This window comes from Lepidothrix coronata, unplaced genomic scaffold, assembly GCF_001604755.1.
Source record: "Lepidothrix coronata isolate B3197 unplaced genomic scaffold, Lepidothrix_coronata-1.0 Scaffold101, whole genome shotgun sequence".
In the NCBI taxonomy this organism is placed as follows: Eukaryota; Metazoa; Chordata; class Aves; order Passeriformes; family Pipridae; genus Lepidothrix; species Lepidothrix coronata.
Genome location: NW_016690281.1, coordinates 2,446,035 through 2,464,658, shown reverse-complemented (window position 1 = coordinate 2,464,658; position 18,624 = coordinate 2,446,035). Strand labels below are relative to the sequence as shown.

The window sequence follows — 18,624 nt, the reverse complement described above, 5'->3', positions numbered from 1 at the left end:
GAATCTTCTGGAAACAGAACTCAGTTGTTCCCCAGGCAGAAAAGCCAAGGGCAGGGGAGCAGGGAGGTGGTGGCCTTTGGGCTGCACTCAGTGTGGAGGTGTCTGTGCTGCAGAACCTCCCTGCAGGCTCAGAGGGACTGTGTAGGGTAAAGGATGCTTTTGGGATGCCTTGTAGGATCCTCTTTCTGTTGGGGGAGACCAAACCTATTCACAGGACTCTGTCAGGATCAAATCAGAGTGCTTCTTTGGCGTGCCATGTCTGATAGTTCTCACTGTCAGGTGGTTTGGTAGGTGAGTTTTAATATCCATCCTTTTTTTAAACAAAAACAACCCCAAACAAACAAATAAAAAAAAAAGCCAACCTGCCTGAGCAGTGATGGATGGAGCACAGGAGCCTGGATGACAGCAGCATTTATCTTCTCTCAGGTGATGGATGCAGGCTGTTGTCCAGCCAAGTGCTGGATGAGCAGTGCCCCTCACCTTGGCTGGACTAGGTGTGTATGGAGGGTTTTTTTTTGCACATCTCTGCTTGCCAGGGTCACATCTGGATTAAGGACAACAAATCTCTGTGAGCCAGTGTATTCACACCCAGCAAATTTTCAGCATTCCTTAGATGACTGCTAACTGAATCATTGTAAATGAAATAAAATCCGTGCCCTCATCTTGGAGCAACTGTTTGTTAAACTCTTAGTGTTTGGATAGCATATTGTCAGATTAACAAATCCCTCTCCCTTGGGAGCTGAGATTTAAACTCACATTCCTCTGATCAGGAAAACAGAGGTGAGAAATTGAGAAATTGATTTTTTTTTTCCCCTAAGAAAACAAAGGCAGTGCCGTTATAAAAGGGATCTGGAAGGCAGGATCTCTTAGTTCCTGGTCCTGTGGCTTGCTTGAGCAATGTCAGGAATTTGGGGCAGCACAAATCAAACAGTCAGCAAGTTCTGGGTGCCCTGGGGTATTGAAAAATGCTTCTGGGGAAGGCTGCTAATTGCATTACGGGTCAGTGCTTCACCAAGTGTCGTTTCTAGTTGTTCTGCATCAAACTGCTCTGCCCCACCAGGCTGCAGCGAAATCCTGCGACAGAGACTGATGCCAAGAGAAATCTCCTCTGCTCTGTGAAGAGGCCAACAAAAAGCTCAAAACCCCTTCCCTTTTGTCCTAAAAGCCCTGAAACAAAACAAGAACCTACTGGGGTCAACGACCCCGAATCAATTGTGGAAGCACCAGCCTGGAAACAGGAAAACACAGACTGGGAACAGTGGGGGTGGCGAGGTGCTGGGAGAGGTCTATTCTCTTCCCCCCCACTGTAATTTGGAAGAGGCTGTAGGAAAGTCAGAGGATCAGTGCTGTATCTCTGAGGGTATAAAGAGGCTGATGGCCTCTCTGCTCACATATTTCAAACAGATGTCTTGGCTTTGTGTGAGCCTGCAAGTGGAGTGCTCGACATCTGGCAGCTGCTCCTGGTTAAATGGCTTCTCCTTCCCCAGCTCCCAGTCTGCTGAAAAAAGCAAAAAGAGGAGACAATTGATGAAGCCTTGGAATGAGTGAAGCAAGAAGGAAATGTGAAACACAGGGAAAACACTCGTCCATGAGTATTTAAGGTGGAAAATGCAGCTCATAATGGTTTCAAACTATGAATTTAACATTGTCCTTTCACAGGCATGTTTAAGTGAGGCGTTCAATGGCTTTTCCTCCTCTTTCACATCAAGGCCAGCGTGGACAGAAATACCTGCTGGGATGCTAGGCTTTGCTCCAGTGCACCCTACAGGCCAAGAATAATCAAGTTTAATTGCTTTTTGTGAGAAAAGCTGCAGCAAAAGTACCTAATTTGTACCTTTATACTAAATGCTAAAATTCTGATCCATAAAACACTGTTCATCTTGGGCATACTGAGAAGCATAATTTAAAACAGGTTCTAGCCATGCAGTTAGGGGGAAAACCACAATGTTTGGGTTTTTATTTAAAGCAGGGACCTTTATTCTCCTATGTCTGTGTGGGATGACTGTAACTTCCTCAAAGCAGTGAAAGAACAGTTTTGTCATGGGTGTCCTGGGATAAAGCCGGTGGTTTGTTGATGTTTTGTTGGTGTTTTGTTTGGGTTTTTTTGTTGTTTTTTTTTTTAAACAGGGTGTTTAAAATAAGAGTCTCACTGCAGATGTCAAAAGAATCTTCATGCAGTTTAATCAATGTACATGGCAAGGGGAGTCCTGACAGGGGACTGTGGATTAATCATGTGTGCTGGTGACAGGGAACTGAGACATCACTGATTGTTTCTTTTCCTAATTTACTTTCCAGAGGTGCCCCTTTCCCTACAAACACTGCTGGGTCTGCTGGCAAAGGCCAGATGGTACCACGGGGACCAGCGGAGATGGAGAGGATCAGCCACAGCGATGGAGGTGCCCGGAGCAGTGTGGCAGCCGCCCGTCCGTCCATCCCTCTGACAGGGCTGCAGGCGTAGGAGCTCCGAAACGCGGACACCCTGCGGACATCCACAGCTTTTATTCCACATGGACTTTGCACCGGGGCTCTCCCAACCCTGGCAAGGGTCTTTTTTGGTGGGTGGGAGCTGAACTGCGGCGTTGGTGTCCTGGTTCCCACATCATGCCAGACGGGGACCCAGAAGTGCCCTTCTCTTTGGCAGAGAAGGGCAACGAGGCTGGTGAAGGGGTCTAGAAGATGTGTTTTCTGAGGGAGCTGAGTTTGTTTACCTGGAAAAGGTTTGTTTGAGCCTGGAGGAGGCTCATGGGAGACATCATCGCTCTCCACAACAACCTGAAAGGAGGTTGCAGTGAGGTGGGGACTGGTATCTTCTACCGTGCATGCAGTGAGGACTAGAGGAAACGGCCTTAAGCTGCGACAGGGGAAGTTCAGATCAGATACCAGAAATTTTTTTTCACTGTTCAGGTGGTCAGGCATTGGAACGGGCTGTCCAGGGAGAGGTGGCGGAGTCGCCGTATCTGGAGGGTGTTTTCCAGAGGCGTCTGGATCTGGCGATGGGTGAGATGCTTTAGGGGCTATAGTGGCAGTGCTGGGCAGGCGGTCGGACTGGAGGATCTTCAAGGTCTCTCCCAACCCTGATGGTTCTGTGATTCTATGACCCCTGTCCCGGTGTCTCCCCCTCACTGCGGGGCTCAGGGGGAAGATGGCGCCGGGTCCCCTCAGCGCGGCGCGAGCCCGTGGCGGGAGGGGGGGGGGGCGTCGCCCCGGGCCCGCCCCTCCCGCCCGCGCTCCCTCCCTCACGCCCCGCCGCCATCTTGCCCGCGGAGAACTGGAGGGGCTGAGCTCCGCCGCCGCCTCTGCCTCTCCCTCTGCCTCACCCCCTCCTTCCCCTCCGGCCGGGCCGCCTTCTCCCGGGGCCGGGGGGCCGGAGCCGGCAGGTAAGGCCTTCAGCGAGGGGCACTCCCGCCCGCTCAGCCCGCTGCAGCTGGCTGTGTGGGCAGGACATCCCCCCTTCCCCACACACGGGGTTCTGCCGCCTGAGGAAGGGGCTGCGTCGCCCTCCCCTCAGGGGATGGGGACTCTCTCCTGGGCGGGCCCTTTGCAGGGCTTCTCGGGCTCCCCGGCAGCCCCACAGGTGAGGAGGAGCGGCGTGGGGCTGCGATGTGCACTGGCCGCTCCAGGATAGGAGGGATGGGATCCGCAGGGACCACAGGGCCTGTGTAACCCACCTGGAGCAGCTGAAGGATTGTAGGGAGGCGTGGGCTGGAAGGGTCCCTTAGCCCAGGGGGATAGATGAGTGTGGAGGGCCGGGAAAATTCCCTGTGGGGAGATGGGTGAGAGGGTGCAGATTCCCTCCGTCCCACGAGGATCCATTGCTTAGTACCATGGTTATCCCATACAGTTATTCCTGCCTCTGTTGCTTTCTGTGCGGACATGCTCAGTTTATGGAGATGTAAAGCCATGTGTACCCAGTAATTGTTGTGTTCATCGTGGCATGTCTGTGTAACTGTGTGCAGCCCAAAAGGCAGGGCAGGAGTTGGTGCTTCAGCCTCTGTGGTGCCTGTGTTGTCCCAGACCTTGCCCACCTCAAACCAGAGGGTTTTGGTTCCAGGTACCCATGTGGAGTCACGTCTTTGCACATCTAATAAAGTTCTGCCACCTTGCTCTCATCCCAACACCCGTTTCAAGGTTGATTACTCTTTAAATGCACCTTCCCTCCCCACACACGCCGTGGCCCACTTGTAGCTGCTGAAGTGTGACCACAAAGAAGTCCTTGACCTGTGATGTGAAGAGCAGTGTTTAGTGTTGCTGAATACATCAATATCTTATGGTGGTATAAAATGCACCTTGAGCAATAATGGGGAACAACAATTTTGTCTTTCAGCAGATCTCTTAATGCTTCTCATTTCCCTAATCCATGGAAGGAAGAAGACACACAACTGGAAGAGGGGGGGAAGAGTGCCTTCTGTATGAATGCTTTTAGTAACAGGGAAAATTGTATCCACGTTGTTCCCATCCAGCCACACAAGCTCTCAGGTGGTGTTCTGAGACCTAACAGCATTTCTAGTCCATGCCCTCTTTGGAGCTGAGATGGATCTTGAGCACTGTTATGAATATTTGATGGCTGATGGCCATTAGTTAACAGCTGGGAGTTGCAGAGAGTAGCTGAGCAGCAGAACAAACACTAGCCTAGAATTAGGTTTATCCTTAAATTGTTGGGCACTTCGTTTGGCAGGGATACAGGTCTGGCTTTTGAGGTGTGGGGGGTTCACCTGGTTCTAGTAGAGTGAAACATCCAGATCCAGAGGTTCTGAGGCTGAAATTGTTGCTGTTTGTGCTCACTCTCTGCACATTTTGGAGGTTCTGATGACAGGCAGGTTTTCATTCACAGCAGTTAAGCAGAGCTCAGACTGGGCATCAAGAGATTTGTTGTTAGGAAATTCCTGGCTTGACTTTGGCTCTTCATGAGAGTGAATCGGGTTCCTCTGTGACAAAATCAACCTGACCAAGAGAATGTCTAGTTGCAAAGACGAGGTGAAGAGTTTCTTTATAGAGCCAGCCAGCTATCCCTCTAATACAAAAATGGTTGTTTTTTTCTTTTTGTTGCTGTTTTGGAGTATTTAACAGTTGATAAACCATCAGCTTTTTCTAATTAATTACCTGTGACTATTCGATAATTATGTGTCTCAGCAGAGAGATGTTTATCAGGAAAGAAGTTACTTCTTTCATAATTTAAGCCATTCATATTTAATATTTCCAGTCCTCTACATAATTCTGAAACGGATGATGAAGCATTACATTTCTTAGACAGAAGTGAGTGAAGTGCAGTAGCCTAGGACTTTTTGAGTTGAATTCTACTTTGGTCTGTCAGGGGCTGCTGGACAATGTGATTTTTTTTTTCTTTTATTTGACTAAAATATTACAGCAGAAGAAGTCAGGAAAATGTAATTTATAAAGAGTAATAAAAAGATGGAAGCCCATCAAATCCTTGGTGGGATTAGTGGTTTGTGCCTTTATTTGAAACAAAAAAAAAATTGTATCGAATTCCTCATGATATTTTTCTCCTGTTTTCACAGGAGAATTATTAATCTCAAAGAATGACAGCAGCTGCTTCAGCAAGTGGATTCACTGTGCAAGAGGTCATTATTTACAGCTGCCAGCTTTATTGAACTCTTCCTTACGTTTCATCCCTATTTGTAAGTTTATCATTTATTGCAAAGTGATGAAAAGAGACACAGTATGGAAACAGACTCTTCTAGCCAGGACCCAGGAGCTCTGTTCAGCTCCATTCTGCCCCTGACTGGCTTTGTGATCTTGGAAAAGTCAATAAATGTCGCTCAGTTCTGTTAAATGAACTGGACAAGCTGATGGAAAAGAGGATCTCTGTTACTAGATGATAGCCTGAGGAAAACAGTTCAAAATAGGAAAAAACCTGTTAAGTTAGGAGATTTTCAGGGGGATCTTTGGAGAGCTCTAGGGAAGCTGTTGAAGTGGGGAAAACAAGTACTGAGGATGCTGGAAAATACAGGCTTATAGGAAATTCTTCACTTTCGAAACGGGGAAAATTTGTTTCTTGTTTTTAACATTGTGGCTCTAACTGACTTTTGATCTCTTGCAGTCTTTTAGAAGTGGAAAAACAACTTAGGGTTGATGTTTTGTGTGTCATCAACTGAAATTGGGGCCATCATGAATATCACCAAGGGTGGGCTGGTGCTGTTTTCAGCTAATTCCAATTCGTCGTGCATGGAACTGTCCAAGAGGATTGCTGAGTAAGTACAGTCTTATTTTATTAATTCTGATTTCTCTCTTTAAGGAAAATTACGTGGGAAAACTGCCATGGTTTGCAAGAACGTGGTGTGTGCTCTATTGCACAGTGTATTTCAACAGCTGGAGTAGAAGGAGAATAATTTGTGTTGGAATTGTTCCGTGGCAGGCTGGGATTGGCTGCAGCACATATTAGGAAATACGTGGGCAAAATTAATGTTTGGATAGTGTTAAATAATCGTGGCAGAAGTTTCTTTATCATTTTCCTACTCCTTGTAGTGGGGTTTTCTTAGGCAGCAAAACTACATCTCTCCTGCTCGCTGTATATTTTGGATGGGAACATTCCTTTAGCTTAAATCCATGAATAGCTTCAGCAGAACTTTTATGGCTTAAGTAAATTTTCACCGTGCTAATTAGGATGCATAACATTACTGGGAATATTTCACATGATGGATTTCTTCCCAAGACTTATGTGCCCAAAGTTAGGTGTGGACGGGAGGAGAAAGGGGGTGCAAAGGAACTCAGGTTACGTGTGGCAAGAATTTGGGCATGAGTCTGTGTCATATTCTGTTAACTGTCTCCTTTTTGTAGTGATGGGGATCTGTGCTGATCCTGGCATGGAATAAATACAGCAGGCATTAGTCTTCATTATCCACAGAATAGTGCTTGCTGTATTTCTTCTTCACTCTACATTGACTGTTTTCTATAGAGGAGAACAACTTAAAAGTTGTATGTTGCCATGTGTATATACATATATATAGGGCAGGAAATACATATTAAAAATTAGAAATTGTTGCATGATTTAGTATTCAAGCATTTTTTTTTTCTGCTGCTTGTTCTTCTGAGCTTGACTTGAAAATGAATTTGGCTTAGTCTGCAGTGCAGCTTATGGAAGCTGTAGGTGCTTTTTAAAGAGATGTCCACTGTAATTATTGGTTTTATGGTTTGGGACTTTCTTTCCTTGGTTTTCTGCCGTGGAATACAGCATTTTCAGTAACTATTGCATTGTGGGATTTGCATTTGTTTTGTCCTTCCTTTCCCCATATTGACTTCTCCTTGTTTTCTGCTCCTGCAGGCGCCTGGGAGTTGAGATGGGGAAGGTTCAGGTTTATCAGGAGCCAAACAGAGGTGAGCATTTAATTAGCAAAACTGGAATTGTACCCAACACTGATGTGCATGTGTTGGCTCCCCTTTTCTGAGACTCTGTTGATTTTTGCTATTGCAAATATTACATATTTTTCTTCTTGGCAGAAACAAGAGTGCAGATTCAGGAGTCTGTGAGAGGAAAGGATGTATTTATCATCCAAACAGTTTCAAAGTGAGTAACTGTTTAAAGACCCTGTGCTAGCATTTGACATGGGCTGTCCATAGGAATGCTTCTGGTTTTAATTTTAGTCATCTCTTGTGTATGTGATACAGTGCAATAAGCTCAGATTAACTAGATAGAGTCTTTTCTTTGTTGTTATTTGTCTTGGGTTTTTCTTTTAATATGTGCACAAAGCCGACTTTGGCATAAGCAAACTTCTCTTATTTTAATTTTCAGTGAATATATCAGTGAAATATTCCCCTGGGTCCCTGCATTCTTTCCCTAAGTGTATTCTTTTCCTTATGTCATTCTCTTTAAATTTTTCCCTTTTCAGCTGCCCATCTCTAACTCCATCACAGAGCTGTAAATATAGGAGGAAAATTTCCTGGGCAATGTGTCCCATGATTCAGAAAACAGCATCTTTTATTTTAAGTGAACTTTACAAATGCTAAGGCTATTTTTTTAATGGCAACAGAAATAATAGGTCTTAGTTGATGATCACTTCTCTTAGAGAACAGATGCTAACTGTTAAGTATTTAGCTTGCTCTTGGCTTAACTAGAGAAGAATTTGTTGTATATACAAAGTATTTTTTAAAAAAAGCATATCTATATGGGAAAATACATATATTTTGTGGACAACAGGAAGTGATATTGGGGATAACTTATGGGCTACTTTTTTATAGCAACACCGTCCAACAAAGACAGCTGAATTGTCCAAAATGGCAGAGTGAAAACAGTAAAGAAGTGTAATCCTGGTGAAGAATTCAAATGCTGGGCCCAGGGCACTTGCCATCCTGAAGTCCAGAGCTGGAAGCTTAGTGAAGTTTGCTCAGTCTCCATACTTTGAGCTACCCTGGAGTGGGTATAAATCCTGTGCTGAATACAGGATTTTTGTGCCCGGGATACAGAACTGGATGTTTGTCGTTGCAGGGATGTGAATACTACGATCATGGAGCTCCTGATCATGGTGTATGCGTGTAAAACTTCCTGTGCCAAAAGCATTATTGGAGTGATCCCTTACTTCCCATACAGCAAACAGTGCAAGATGAGGAAAAGGGGCTCCATTGTCTCTAAGTTACTGGCCTCAATGATGTGCAAAGCTGGTAAGAGTGTGGGCTGTTCTGAAATTATCAGGGCAAGGGGGCTCCTGCTGTCAGCTTCCAGGTTTAGAGAGGTCTGTGCACAAATTGGGACTCTTTAAAAATAACTGCTGAGTCTTTCATGTGTTTAAAACCCACATAAAAAGGAGAATTAGAAATTCTCTCATTAGAGATTGTTTCTAGTTAGAAACGTTTCTGAACGATGAGTTTGTAAAAAAACCCAGACTTGAAGCAGCCATTTTACACTGAGTCCTACTGAGTTGGCAAAATGGGTCTGCTGGGCTCAGCTGCCATGGTATCCATCTCTTAATACCATTCTTTATGTTTTTAACACTCTTGAACAGTTGTGCATTGTCATTTCTGGCCTGCTTTTTACCTGTTGGATGAATGCACTTTGTCCTTTACATTTGAGATGACGTGGGAGAATGAGACTATTCATTTCCACAGCCCTCAGCACATTTTCTGCTCCTTTCCTTTCATTCCCACTGCTGGGAAAAAACAGGCATTCATACCAAACAGGAGTTTAGGAGTTGGGCCCCTTTTTCAGGAGTTCAGGGCTACGGTGAGTGTGCCGGGGTCTGTGACATAGGACAAATTAGTGCTTCCATTTTGTCCCGTGGAGAAGGATCTTACCTGCCTCAGTGTGGCACTACTGAGTCAGTTATGTGGAGTGTTCTGAGGTTCTTTTAAAAAGACACTGTAGAAGTCTCAAAACATGTTAATGCCCGTGTGCTTAAGAGGGACGTAGTTAATTTGTTATGTACTTTCACTGAGTGTAATGTTGTTCTCGTGCAGCTTGGAGATTTTCTGGACAAGCTTCAGTGAAACTTAGAAAAATAAAGACTGTCTTGTCTTGTTCTCTCTTCCTTTTCTTGATGTGCTTCTCTCTATGTCTTGTTCCTTTTTTTTTTTTAAGGACTAACTCATCTTATTACCATGGATCTACATCAGAAGGAAATTCAGGGCTTCTTCAACATTCCAGTTGATAACTTGAGAGCATCCCCGTTTTTACTACAGTACATCCAAGAAGAGGTGAGGAAGGCCTGCTGTTACAGTTACTTTTTTTTACATTACCTTTTTTGTCATGTCTCAAGGCATCTGAAACAAATTCCTCTGAAAAGATTAACTCTTCAAACAGAATTTTAAGGGGAAAGGACCAGTTTGTGGCAGGGAATGGTGTTGGGGCAGTTGATTATTTTCCTCCCCACGTGCTTAACTTTTACTTCCATGGAGAGCTGGTGTTTTCTTACCTGTGCAGCAACGCTGCTCTATCTTCTTAGATATATTCCCCTAATATTGGAAAAAAAACAAAAGTTAGGATTTCTGTGCTCTTGATGTCCTCTTCCTTTCCTGTTTCCAGTTTCCTTGACGTTTATAGGATGGAGTGCTTGTGTGGGTGTAATTAATGTCTCATGATAAAAGCCACTTTGGGAACTGTAAACTATGAGGGAGCCTATTGATCATGCTCTGAAAGCAAGCCCAGCTGATTTCTTGTGTGGAAATCTCACCCACTGTTTGTTCAGCATGTCTTGACTTGAGCAGCTTAACTTGGGGCGTTCTGAGCTTCCATTTCTCCATCTTATTTTTACAAGTGCTTTGAGAAGGGCTACTGGTAGATTCATCCATGCAAATTGTGCAAATGATAATTGTAGGTATAAGATACATGTTAAGCCTCTGACTAATGATAATTTGGAATAAAGCAAATGCTTTCTTCCTGGTGAGAGAAAAGGCTGGGTTCACTCTTACTTTTAGTTCCAAGCTATTTCTTTTTATAGGGTTATGAATGCCCCAATTTAAAAACCAAAATGAAACACGCCCCACCCCACCCCCCTAAGAAAACCCAAACCCACATGATTTTGTTATGACAGTGTTAAAATCTGTTTGGGGAGTCAGTTACCATTTGAAGCTCTCTTTATCATTTCATTTGGTAATAGAATCAAAGAGGGTGGCAGAACAAAACCCTGGGCTTTGGCTTTGCCACAGTCATTCATCCTGTGTTCCAGGAGAGAAGTATTGCACATTGTAAGGACTTCCTAAGTTAGAAAAAAGGAAAAAAAAGTGGAAAACCAAGTATGCAGACACAAGAGAGGTTGTGCCTTTATATATTGCTACAGTGTGTGATTTATAGTCGATAGCAAGATCATGGTCCTGGTTTGGTCTTGAAGCACTTCTTGAATCATGAGCTTTTAATGGCTTACAAAGAATTGTTTCACCTTTGAGTCTGGCACTGCTGTGCAGTCTAACAAATGAACATTTACAGAGGGATCTGAAGTACGTGTAGAGAAGTCTTAGAAGATACTTTCAGTTCTTTATGTCTTCATTCCTCTGCTCGTCCATGAGGGGACTTGTTAAAACTAGAGTTGACTCACTGGATCTGATCACTTGGGATCTACATTGGCAAGTACCTTGACCAGCCAGGTCATTTATAGTATCTTAAAACTGTGATCCAGCGCTGCTCAGGAGGAATTTAGTATTCATCCCAAGTTCCTGGTGGCCACAACTTGCTGGATATCCTTCATTGGGAATGCCAGAGCTTTCAAAGCAGTTGGAGTCATGATGGGATGTATTGAGTAGCATGAAATGGAGTCCAGCTTCGTAAGAGTGGAGGCCATTTAAAAAGCATTTAACTGAAAGGTGAGAGGACGAGGGCTTGTAGTTGTTCCCTGTTGGGAATTTATGCATAGGTGTGAAGAGAATTACTCAGTGTTGTGGGATGAAGACAGTCCAATCAGTGAAACTCATGTGATATGAAAATAATTTTGTTGGGTTTCCTCTGTATTGCTTAGAAAACGTTGGCTACTTGGTGTCTTCTCTTTCCTGTGCGTACAAGTTAATCCCAGAGTGATGCAGCTCTCTGTTTTGAGGAGTTGTTGATACCTTACTGCTTTGTGGATGACACTTCTGGCTTTCCGACTTCATTTTTGAAGAGCTGAGAACAAATTTGGTAATTTGGCAGGGGAGAAATGAGGCAATGGTGTCTGAACAAGATCAAAGCCTCTGTTATGTCAAGTGACAGGCCCTGCCTTGTCCATACCTTCCGTCATGTTAATCTTTGTAGCCTCTTGTATAACTAAGTGTTTGTAAAGGACAGAACATGCTGAATTCCCAGTGTTATAGGTGGAGTTAGTAACATTGTGGGTTATTAACGTTGCCCGACAACGTCCTCGGAAAAGTTCTTGTTTTCAGTTGATTAGGTCCTTGCCCAAATTTTTTTCTTTCCCGTGCTCGTTTCAGGGAGAGCTTTTGGAAATACTCAGCCAGCGCAGTTTGTGTGTTTGAGGAAAAGATTGTGGAAGAACTTGCCTTGCCTGCGTTTGCAGAAAACCTGCTTGTTTCTGTGCCCTGGGATGAGTATTTGACATCTTGACAGCAAGGTGGTGAGCAGCATGACAGGGTGTCAGCCCCCCAAATTTGTGCAATTACATCTGTAACAGATCAATTTGCAGGTCCCTTAACTCTGGGAGTCTGAGGATGGACCTGCTCTGTAGGACTTTGCTTGGCTGAGAACTGTGGCAATGGAGAGAGGGCCAGCCAGGTTCTCTTTCAGCTGCTCTCCATAGAGATGGATCATCCCAGGGAAACACAGTGAAAGAAACTACTGAGTTTGCAAGGAATGGGGTAAGATGAGATATGAGAGGGAGCGTAGGTTGCTGTGGAAAGGAGGGCTGGAAGTGTGAATAGTGGAATGCTTGAGAAGTTATGGACAAGGCAAGATGAGTCTGATGTGGAGTCGCTGTTTGCAGGGAAAATGGAGATGAGGATAAGAAACTTCTGAGTGATGGGGACTAAAATGGTGGTTAAACAGAGAGCAGGAGTCTGGAGTGAAAAACCAGTGTGAAAATGGGTCAGGGGCAGCAAACTGAGGAGTAGATCGTGTTTGTGAAACGTGACTGAAGTCTCTGTCAAACCTCAAAAGGAAATCCAGACTTCCTGGCCTTACCCCTCTGCTGCTGTTTGCAGCAGCATCTCCTCGTGCTGGTCAGTGTGGAGGACAGTTTGCAGCACTGTGAGACTGTGACTCCAGGAGAGGGCAGTGAACATGGAACTTCTATCCCTTCTGATTGTCCATAGAAATAGTTGGTGTTATGCGATGGAGAGGTGTGACTTTTCTCGGTGTGCTCTCTAAAGCAATAGGAAATGGGTGAAATGCTGTTTTCAAGTGATGAAAGACAATTAAAGTTGAACAGGAAACTTTAATTTTGATGGTTTCCTGTTTCTTTCAACACTTGTCTGCCTAGCCCTGATGTTCTAAAGCAGTTACTTTTCTGTAATCTCTCCTATAACATGGGGTATATGAAAGGTACAGTTCCAATATCTGAATTTTCTAAATACCTGTTTTTACTGAGCTGTCAACTCTGATCATTTACCATGGATTCCTGAGGTTGCTTTCTTAGGTGAAAATGTTCGATGCTTAAAGTTCTTCTGGCAAAATAAAGTTCTCTGATTCTTACTGAGTTTAAATTTGTCTAAAGATATGAAGTGGACATTGCTATCTGTTATTTACTACAGATACCAGACTACAGGAATGCTGTAATTGTGGCCAAATCTCCTGCGTCTGCAAAGAGGTGGGTAAGATCTGCTCTCTTGCCTTAGAGCAGGAAATCTCTGTCGGGATTTTGTTCTTAGGATCAAGTGAAGGACAGATATCCAGTAATTAGAAGATGCAGCCTTCAAACCCCTCCCAGTTCTGCCTTGTCAGCTGTGTAGTTTTTACATCATCTCTGTAATCACAATAAATCTAAGGAGACTTGAAAAAAACAAACAAAAGGATGAGGTAAATCAGTGCAGTGCTTATGATAAAGAAGGTTTTTAATCATGTTCTATTTGTGTGCATTTACATTTTAAATTTCCTGCTGTAAATGAAGAAAAATGGCTGGAAATGTAATGCCATTCATCCAAGGGAATTGCTTAATGTGGGCTTAACTATAAGAACATGGTTGATCAGATCCTAAATACAGATGGTGAAACAGGATTTGATATTTGAGAAGATTTTTATTGTGAAGTCCTTGTGGTTGAATGACTGTTCTTAATCCATGAAGCTTTTTAGTTGACTGTTCCCAGATGCTTTGGAATTACACTGCTGTCAGCAGGTGCTGTAAGAGCTGGACAATGGTTTAAGAGATGCTGTATTTGCTGTGGTGACAAACCAAGAGTTTGTTGAAGAGTTATTTAGACATTCATGCCAAGGAATTTGTGATACTTTGTGTTTTTGTTATTTTATGTAACAATTCAACTTGTGTCATCTTTGTTCTCCAGCAGTACTTTTTGTGATTTCTTTTGTTTTGGCCAGTCATTTTCCATTTGTTTCTCTCCCATTTCTTTTCCACCGTGTCAGTGTTGCCACTTGGGTGTAGACAGGCTTTTGTTGAAGCATTTTAACACTCATCCAGTAATTGTCAATGCCAGCAAATAGTCTGTTCAAACTGACCAGACAGATGAGTTGCACACACAGGGATTTGGGGAGGAGAGGTTCCCAGAGCTGTATTGTTAAACTTCTTCGTGTGGACCTACGAGCATTGAAGGGCACTATTTGAAGAGGCACATTGTATTGGGGAAAGGGTGATTGGATGTCTCAGCCTAATCCAGGCTGAAAACAATCCAGGAAAATACTTGTGAGGAATGCCTACTTGTGAAAAAGAACCCGTGCTTGGTGGAGTTCAGAATGTTTCTGCGGTTTCTGAGCTCACTGGAAAATTAATAAATCATTTTGCTCTTACTTTGAACTTTGTTCAGTTTAATATTGCATTTTAACGTAATTATTATGGTTTTATTGATAGGATTATGCCTGCTAAGTCCTAACTCTTAATGTTTGGAATAATAATTACCTGTAATTAACTACTCGCAAGAATATTGTAACTGTATGATAACCACAGGGTGGAAGATTCTTCATTTTTAATTAACTGAGTATCACGATGGGCAAATTATTCTCTGGACTCTGGATTGTTTGGATAGTGAAACAAGGCTTAAGGATAGAGGAGATGATTCAGGCACAGGTCTGAGGTGCTGATGTTAGAGCAGGGTGACTCACTTTAGATGTGCTGGATTCCCTTGGACCAGAGGAGGTGAGATGGGGTGGTTTGGGCAGGGTCCCAAACTTTGGGTGTGCAAGGTAAGGTGGGATAGGTGTGCTAATTTACACTTGCTGCTTCCAGTATCTGGGATACAAGCACTGTCTGTGAAATTCCCATTTTCCTGGCTCTCTGCTTTGCCCACTCCCCCAGCTAACCTCACACTTCTTTCCAGAAATTTCTAATTTTAGTCAAAGAAATACCGCGCTGTGAAGGAACTTTATGTCAGCTAATAATAAAATCCAGGCTGTTCAGCTTGAAGTGTGGTTTGCCAGGCAGAATGATCATCTGGACCCCCTTTTCCACAGGGCATCTCAGATTGTGTCAGCAGGTCAGGGATATTGTCTTTATTTAGTGCTAAAGATAAATAGGTGAACACTTTTTTTTCATGTGAATATATATTTTTTCCTATGAAATGTAGACAATCTAGACATCAAGACTATTCTTGGTTACTGTTAGATGAGATTCCTAAAGCATTGGAATCCCAAGGATGCCGAAGGCTAGGGAATGGTTTTTGGCTGTTGGGCAAAGCAGAAGGGAGTAATCACAATTATGTGACTTGCAACATTTATCCTGTTGCTTCAAGGCCCATGTGGGCACTTTCAGGGTTATGCTGACTCACAAACCTGGTGGAATCAAGATATTAAGGGGCAAGTGGTTCCTTCCATGTGTTCTCCTAAAATTTTAGGATCATTTCGTTTTCCTCTGAAACGGTAGAAATAAAATGGGAATAGGTTAGGATTGTATGTAGGTGAATTATTTTAAATTTAACACGTTCCCGGTGTTCTTTAATCCTTTCCCTGCAGGGCACAGTCGTTTGCTGAGCGCCTGCGGTTGGGGATCGCTGTGATCCACGGGGAAGCTCAGGATGCCGAGTCTGACATGGTGGATGGTCGGCACTCCCCACCTACAGCCAAATATGTCGCTGCTATTCACCCCAGTTTGGAGATCCCCAGTAAGTAAGTGTGTGTGGGAAAGTGTTACCTGTTCTTTTCTTGGGGAGTGGGGCTGGCAGTGATGGGCCAGCAAAAAGGAACTGGTTGTGTCTGCCAGCCAATGTGTTTCTGTGCTAAAATTAAGAATTCGTTGAACTGGTTCACAATTTGAGTGTAAATGAATGTAGTTAATATTTTAACTAAGCTTAAAAAGATCATTTATGTATTAAAGTCCTGCTGGTTTTCCCAGTAATGCCGTTGAAACAGTTGTTGATCCATGTCTCTCTCTTAACTGTGGTGACCCAGCAGACATTATTAAAGTAAATTATATAAACTTTCTCTTTTCTTTCTCCTTTCTATCTCTCTAAACCAATTTGCCCCTAATCAGTGCTGATTCCCAAGGAAAAGCCACCCATCACAGTTGTTGGAGATGTGGGAGGAAGAATAGCTATCATCGTGGTAAGATGTCCTCACTTCTCATCAATGATATTAAACATGTTAAAGTTGAAGAAATCAAGTAAACATTCTGTATCAGCCACTAAACTTGGGTTGCTGGTGGACTTTTGATTCCATGGGGCAGGACTGAGCACACTGTGAAGTGATCCATGCTGAAAAGCAGAGTTTGGACCTTGTTTCCATGAGTAGGGCAGGTGAAAATGTGTTCAGTGCTTACCTGAAGGAGAGGGGTTTCAGGTGCACATCAGAGCAGGGGAAAATCACTGTGCTTCTGTCCAGGAGTTTTAGTGAAGCTGAGATGATGGACATGGACCTGTTGGAGCAAGTCTGGAGGAGGCCACCAGGTTGATTAGAGGGATAGAGCTCCTCTGCTGTGAGGAAAGGCTGAGAGAATTGGGATTGTTCAGCCTGGAGAGGAGAAGGCTCGGGGTGACCTAACTGTGGCCTTCCAGGGCCTGAAGGGGCCGACAGGAAAGATGGAGAGGGACTATGTACAAGGGCCTGGAGTGACAGGACAAGGGGGAATGGCTTTAAGATGACAGAGAGTGGGGTTAGATTAGATATTAGGAAAAAATTCTTCCCTGTGAGGGTGGTGAGGCCCTGGCACAGGTTGCCCAGAGAAGCTGTGGCTGCCCCATCCCTGGAAGTGTCCAAAGCCAGGTTGGACGGGGCTTGGGCTAGTGGAAGGTGTCCCTGCCCATGGCAGGGGGTGGAATGAGATGATCTTTAAGATCCCTTCCAACCCAGACCATTCCATAATTGTGTGATTCAGTCATGGTTTCTCTAAAGCAGGGTGTTATCTCTGGGCTTGTCATAAAAAAGGGCAATCTTCTGATAGTTTGGGTTCTGCTGTACTTGCTAAAGCTGCCCTGTCAGTCTGAGTGCTGTGTGTGAGGCCGTGGTGACTCGTGGGTGACTCGGTGGTGTTTTGGCAGGATGACATCATCGATGATGTCGACAGCTTCCTGGCTGCGGCCGAGACCCTCAAGGAGAGGGGGGCTTACAAGATCTTTGTCATGGCCACCCACGGCCTCTTGTCTTCAGACGCTCCCCGGCTCATCGAGGAGTCTGCCATCGATGAGGTAAGTGTGGATTCTGAATCCTGATCAAATTATTGGTTTTTTCTTTAAGGAAACATCTACCTGTCCTTAAGCCACAGCAGGAGAGGGAAACGTGGGAAGTGGTGAGGTGCTGGACTGCCAGTGTCAGTGGAGCTTTCCCCTCAGTGTTGGGGATATTTTGTACCTTCCTCTGGCTCATTCAGGTGGCAGAATGAATGAAAGAAGGACAGTGCCATTAGTATCCATGGCAATGTGCAGCTTTTCCTAGGATTTTGACCCTGACAATAACATAAAATCTTATCAGCAGTGGTGGCTTGATAGGATCTGTGAAACTCCCTTTCACACTTCCAATAGGGAAGGTGGAAAACATAACGGTGCTATGTCCTCCTGATCATTTTTTCTTCCCGTAGGTGGTTGTTACAAACACAATTCCACATGAAATACAGAAACTCCAGTGCCCTAAAATCAAGACTGTGGATATCAGCATGATCCTCTCGGAAGCCATTCGCAGGATCCACAACGGGGAGTCCATGTCGTACCTTTTCAGGAATATAGGACTGGATGATTAATGCTTCTTACTCTAAAGAAACACCCCGGGCCAAACTGGAAGTGAACAGAGAATGAGCTGTGAAGCATCGTGCTTTACCTTAATCTTTCCCTTGAGCCACTTCTTGTTTTCTCTTGGTTTAAGTATGGAGGTAGAACAGTTTTTGAGAGCTTTTTTTTTTCTTTGCAGGTTTTTTTTTTTTGGGGGGGGGTGGGTGGGAATAAACATTTTACAAAAAACTGTTCTAGTTGCTTTTAGGTTAGTTGCACTATACACGATGGAAAAATCCCACAAAACACTTGAGGCAAGAAATTGGCTTCTAAATTAAGCATTCCTTTTCCAAAGCTGCTTGCTACAAGTGCTTTAAATGATAACAAACTGAAGTGACTGTATAATATTTGCATTTTAAAAACCAAAAAGGTTGTACTGTTGTATGCAGTTCAGTGATTTTGTAGGAGTGCTTTTATAGAAAAGCATATGGAATATGCACCTGTATTTATTTTCTGCAACAAAAGAATAAAGACTTGTTTTGTGTGAGCTTTCTAAAAATGTTCATGTGCTGGTCCCTTGTCTTCCAGACTCTGTCCTCTTAAATATTGGCAGGTGTTACAGGTGGATATCAGAGAGCAACAGGGACTTAGAAACTGGCACAGGTTGCCCAGAGAAGCTGTGGCTGCCCCATCCCTGCAAGTGTCCAAGCCCAGGTTGGACAGGGCTTGGAGCAACCTGGGCTAGTGGGAGGTGTCCCTGCCCATGGCAGGGGGTGGAATGGGATGAGCTTTAAGGTCCCTTCCATCCCAAACCATTCTGTGATTCTGTGACTCAGGAATATTGTGGGGGGTGGAAATTCAAGCTGGTAAAATCCATCTCAGCTCATCACAGGTAAGCTGGGCTTTTCTGAGGTTTCTTGCCTGGCCTGAAAGTGTGGATGAGTTAAAAAATACTCT

General features: G+C 44.1%; 1 protein-coding gene across 9 annotated transcripts; it reads left to right on the top strand.

Annotated features, from left to right (window-relative positions):
• Positions 1-2,432: 2,432 nt before the first annotated feature.
• PRPSAP2 (phosphoribosyl pyrophosphate synthetase associated protein 2) lies at positions 2,433-18,220 on the top strand. Of its 9 annotated transcripts, none has more exons than XM_017823228.1 (12): positions 2,433-2,555; positions 5,517-5,636; positions 6,059-6,209; positions 7,280-7,332; positions 7,456-7,522; positions 8,441-8,613; positions 9,527-9,642; positions 13,120-13,175; positions 15,485-15,633; positions 16,002-16,072; positions 17,005-17,151; positions 17,541-18,220. In XM_017823228.1, exons 3-12 carry the CDS (start codon positions 6,091-6,093, stop codon positions 17,697-17,699), a joined length of 1,110 nt encoding a protein of 369 aa, XP_017678717.1. In that variant the 5' UTR covers positions 2,433-2,555; positions 5,517-5,636; positions 6,059-6,090; the 3' UTR covers positions 17,700-18,220. The 9 variants fall into 9 exon arrangements, with proteins under 9 accessions (XP_017678717.1, XP_017678719.1, XP_017678715.1 ...); XM_017823230.1 differs by having other exon boundaries at positions 2,433-2,717; XM_017823226.1 differs by having other exon boundaries at positions 2,433-2,793.
• Positions 18,221-18,624: the final 404 nt, after the last annotated feature.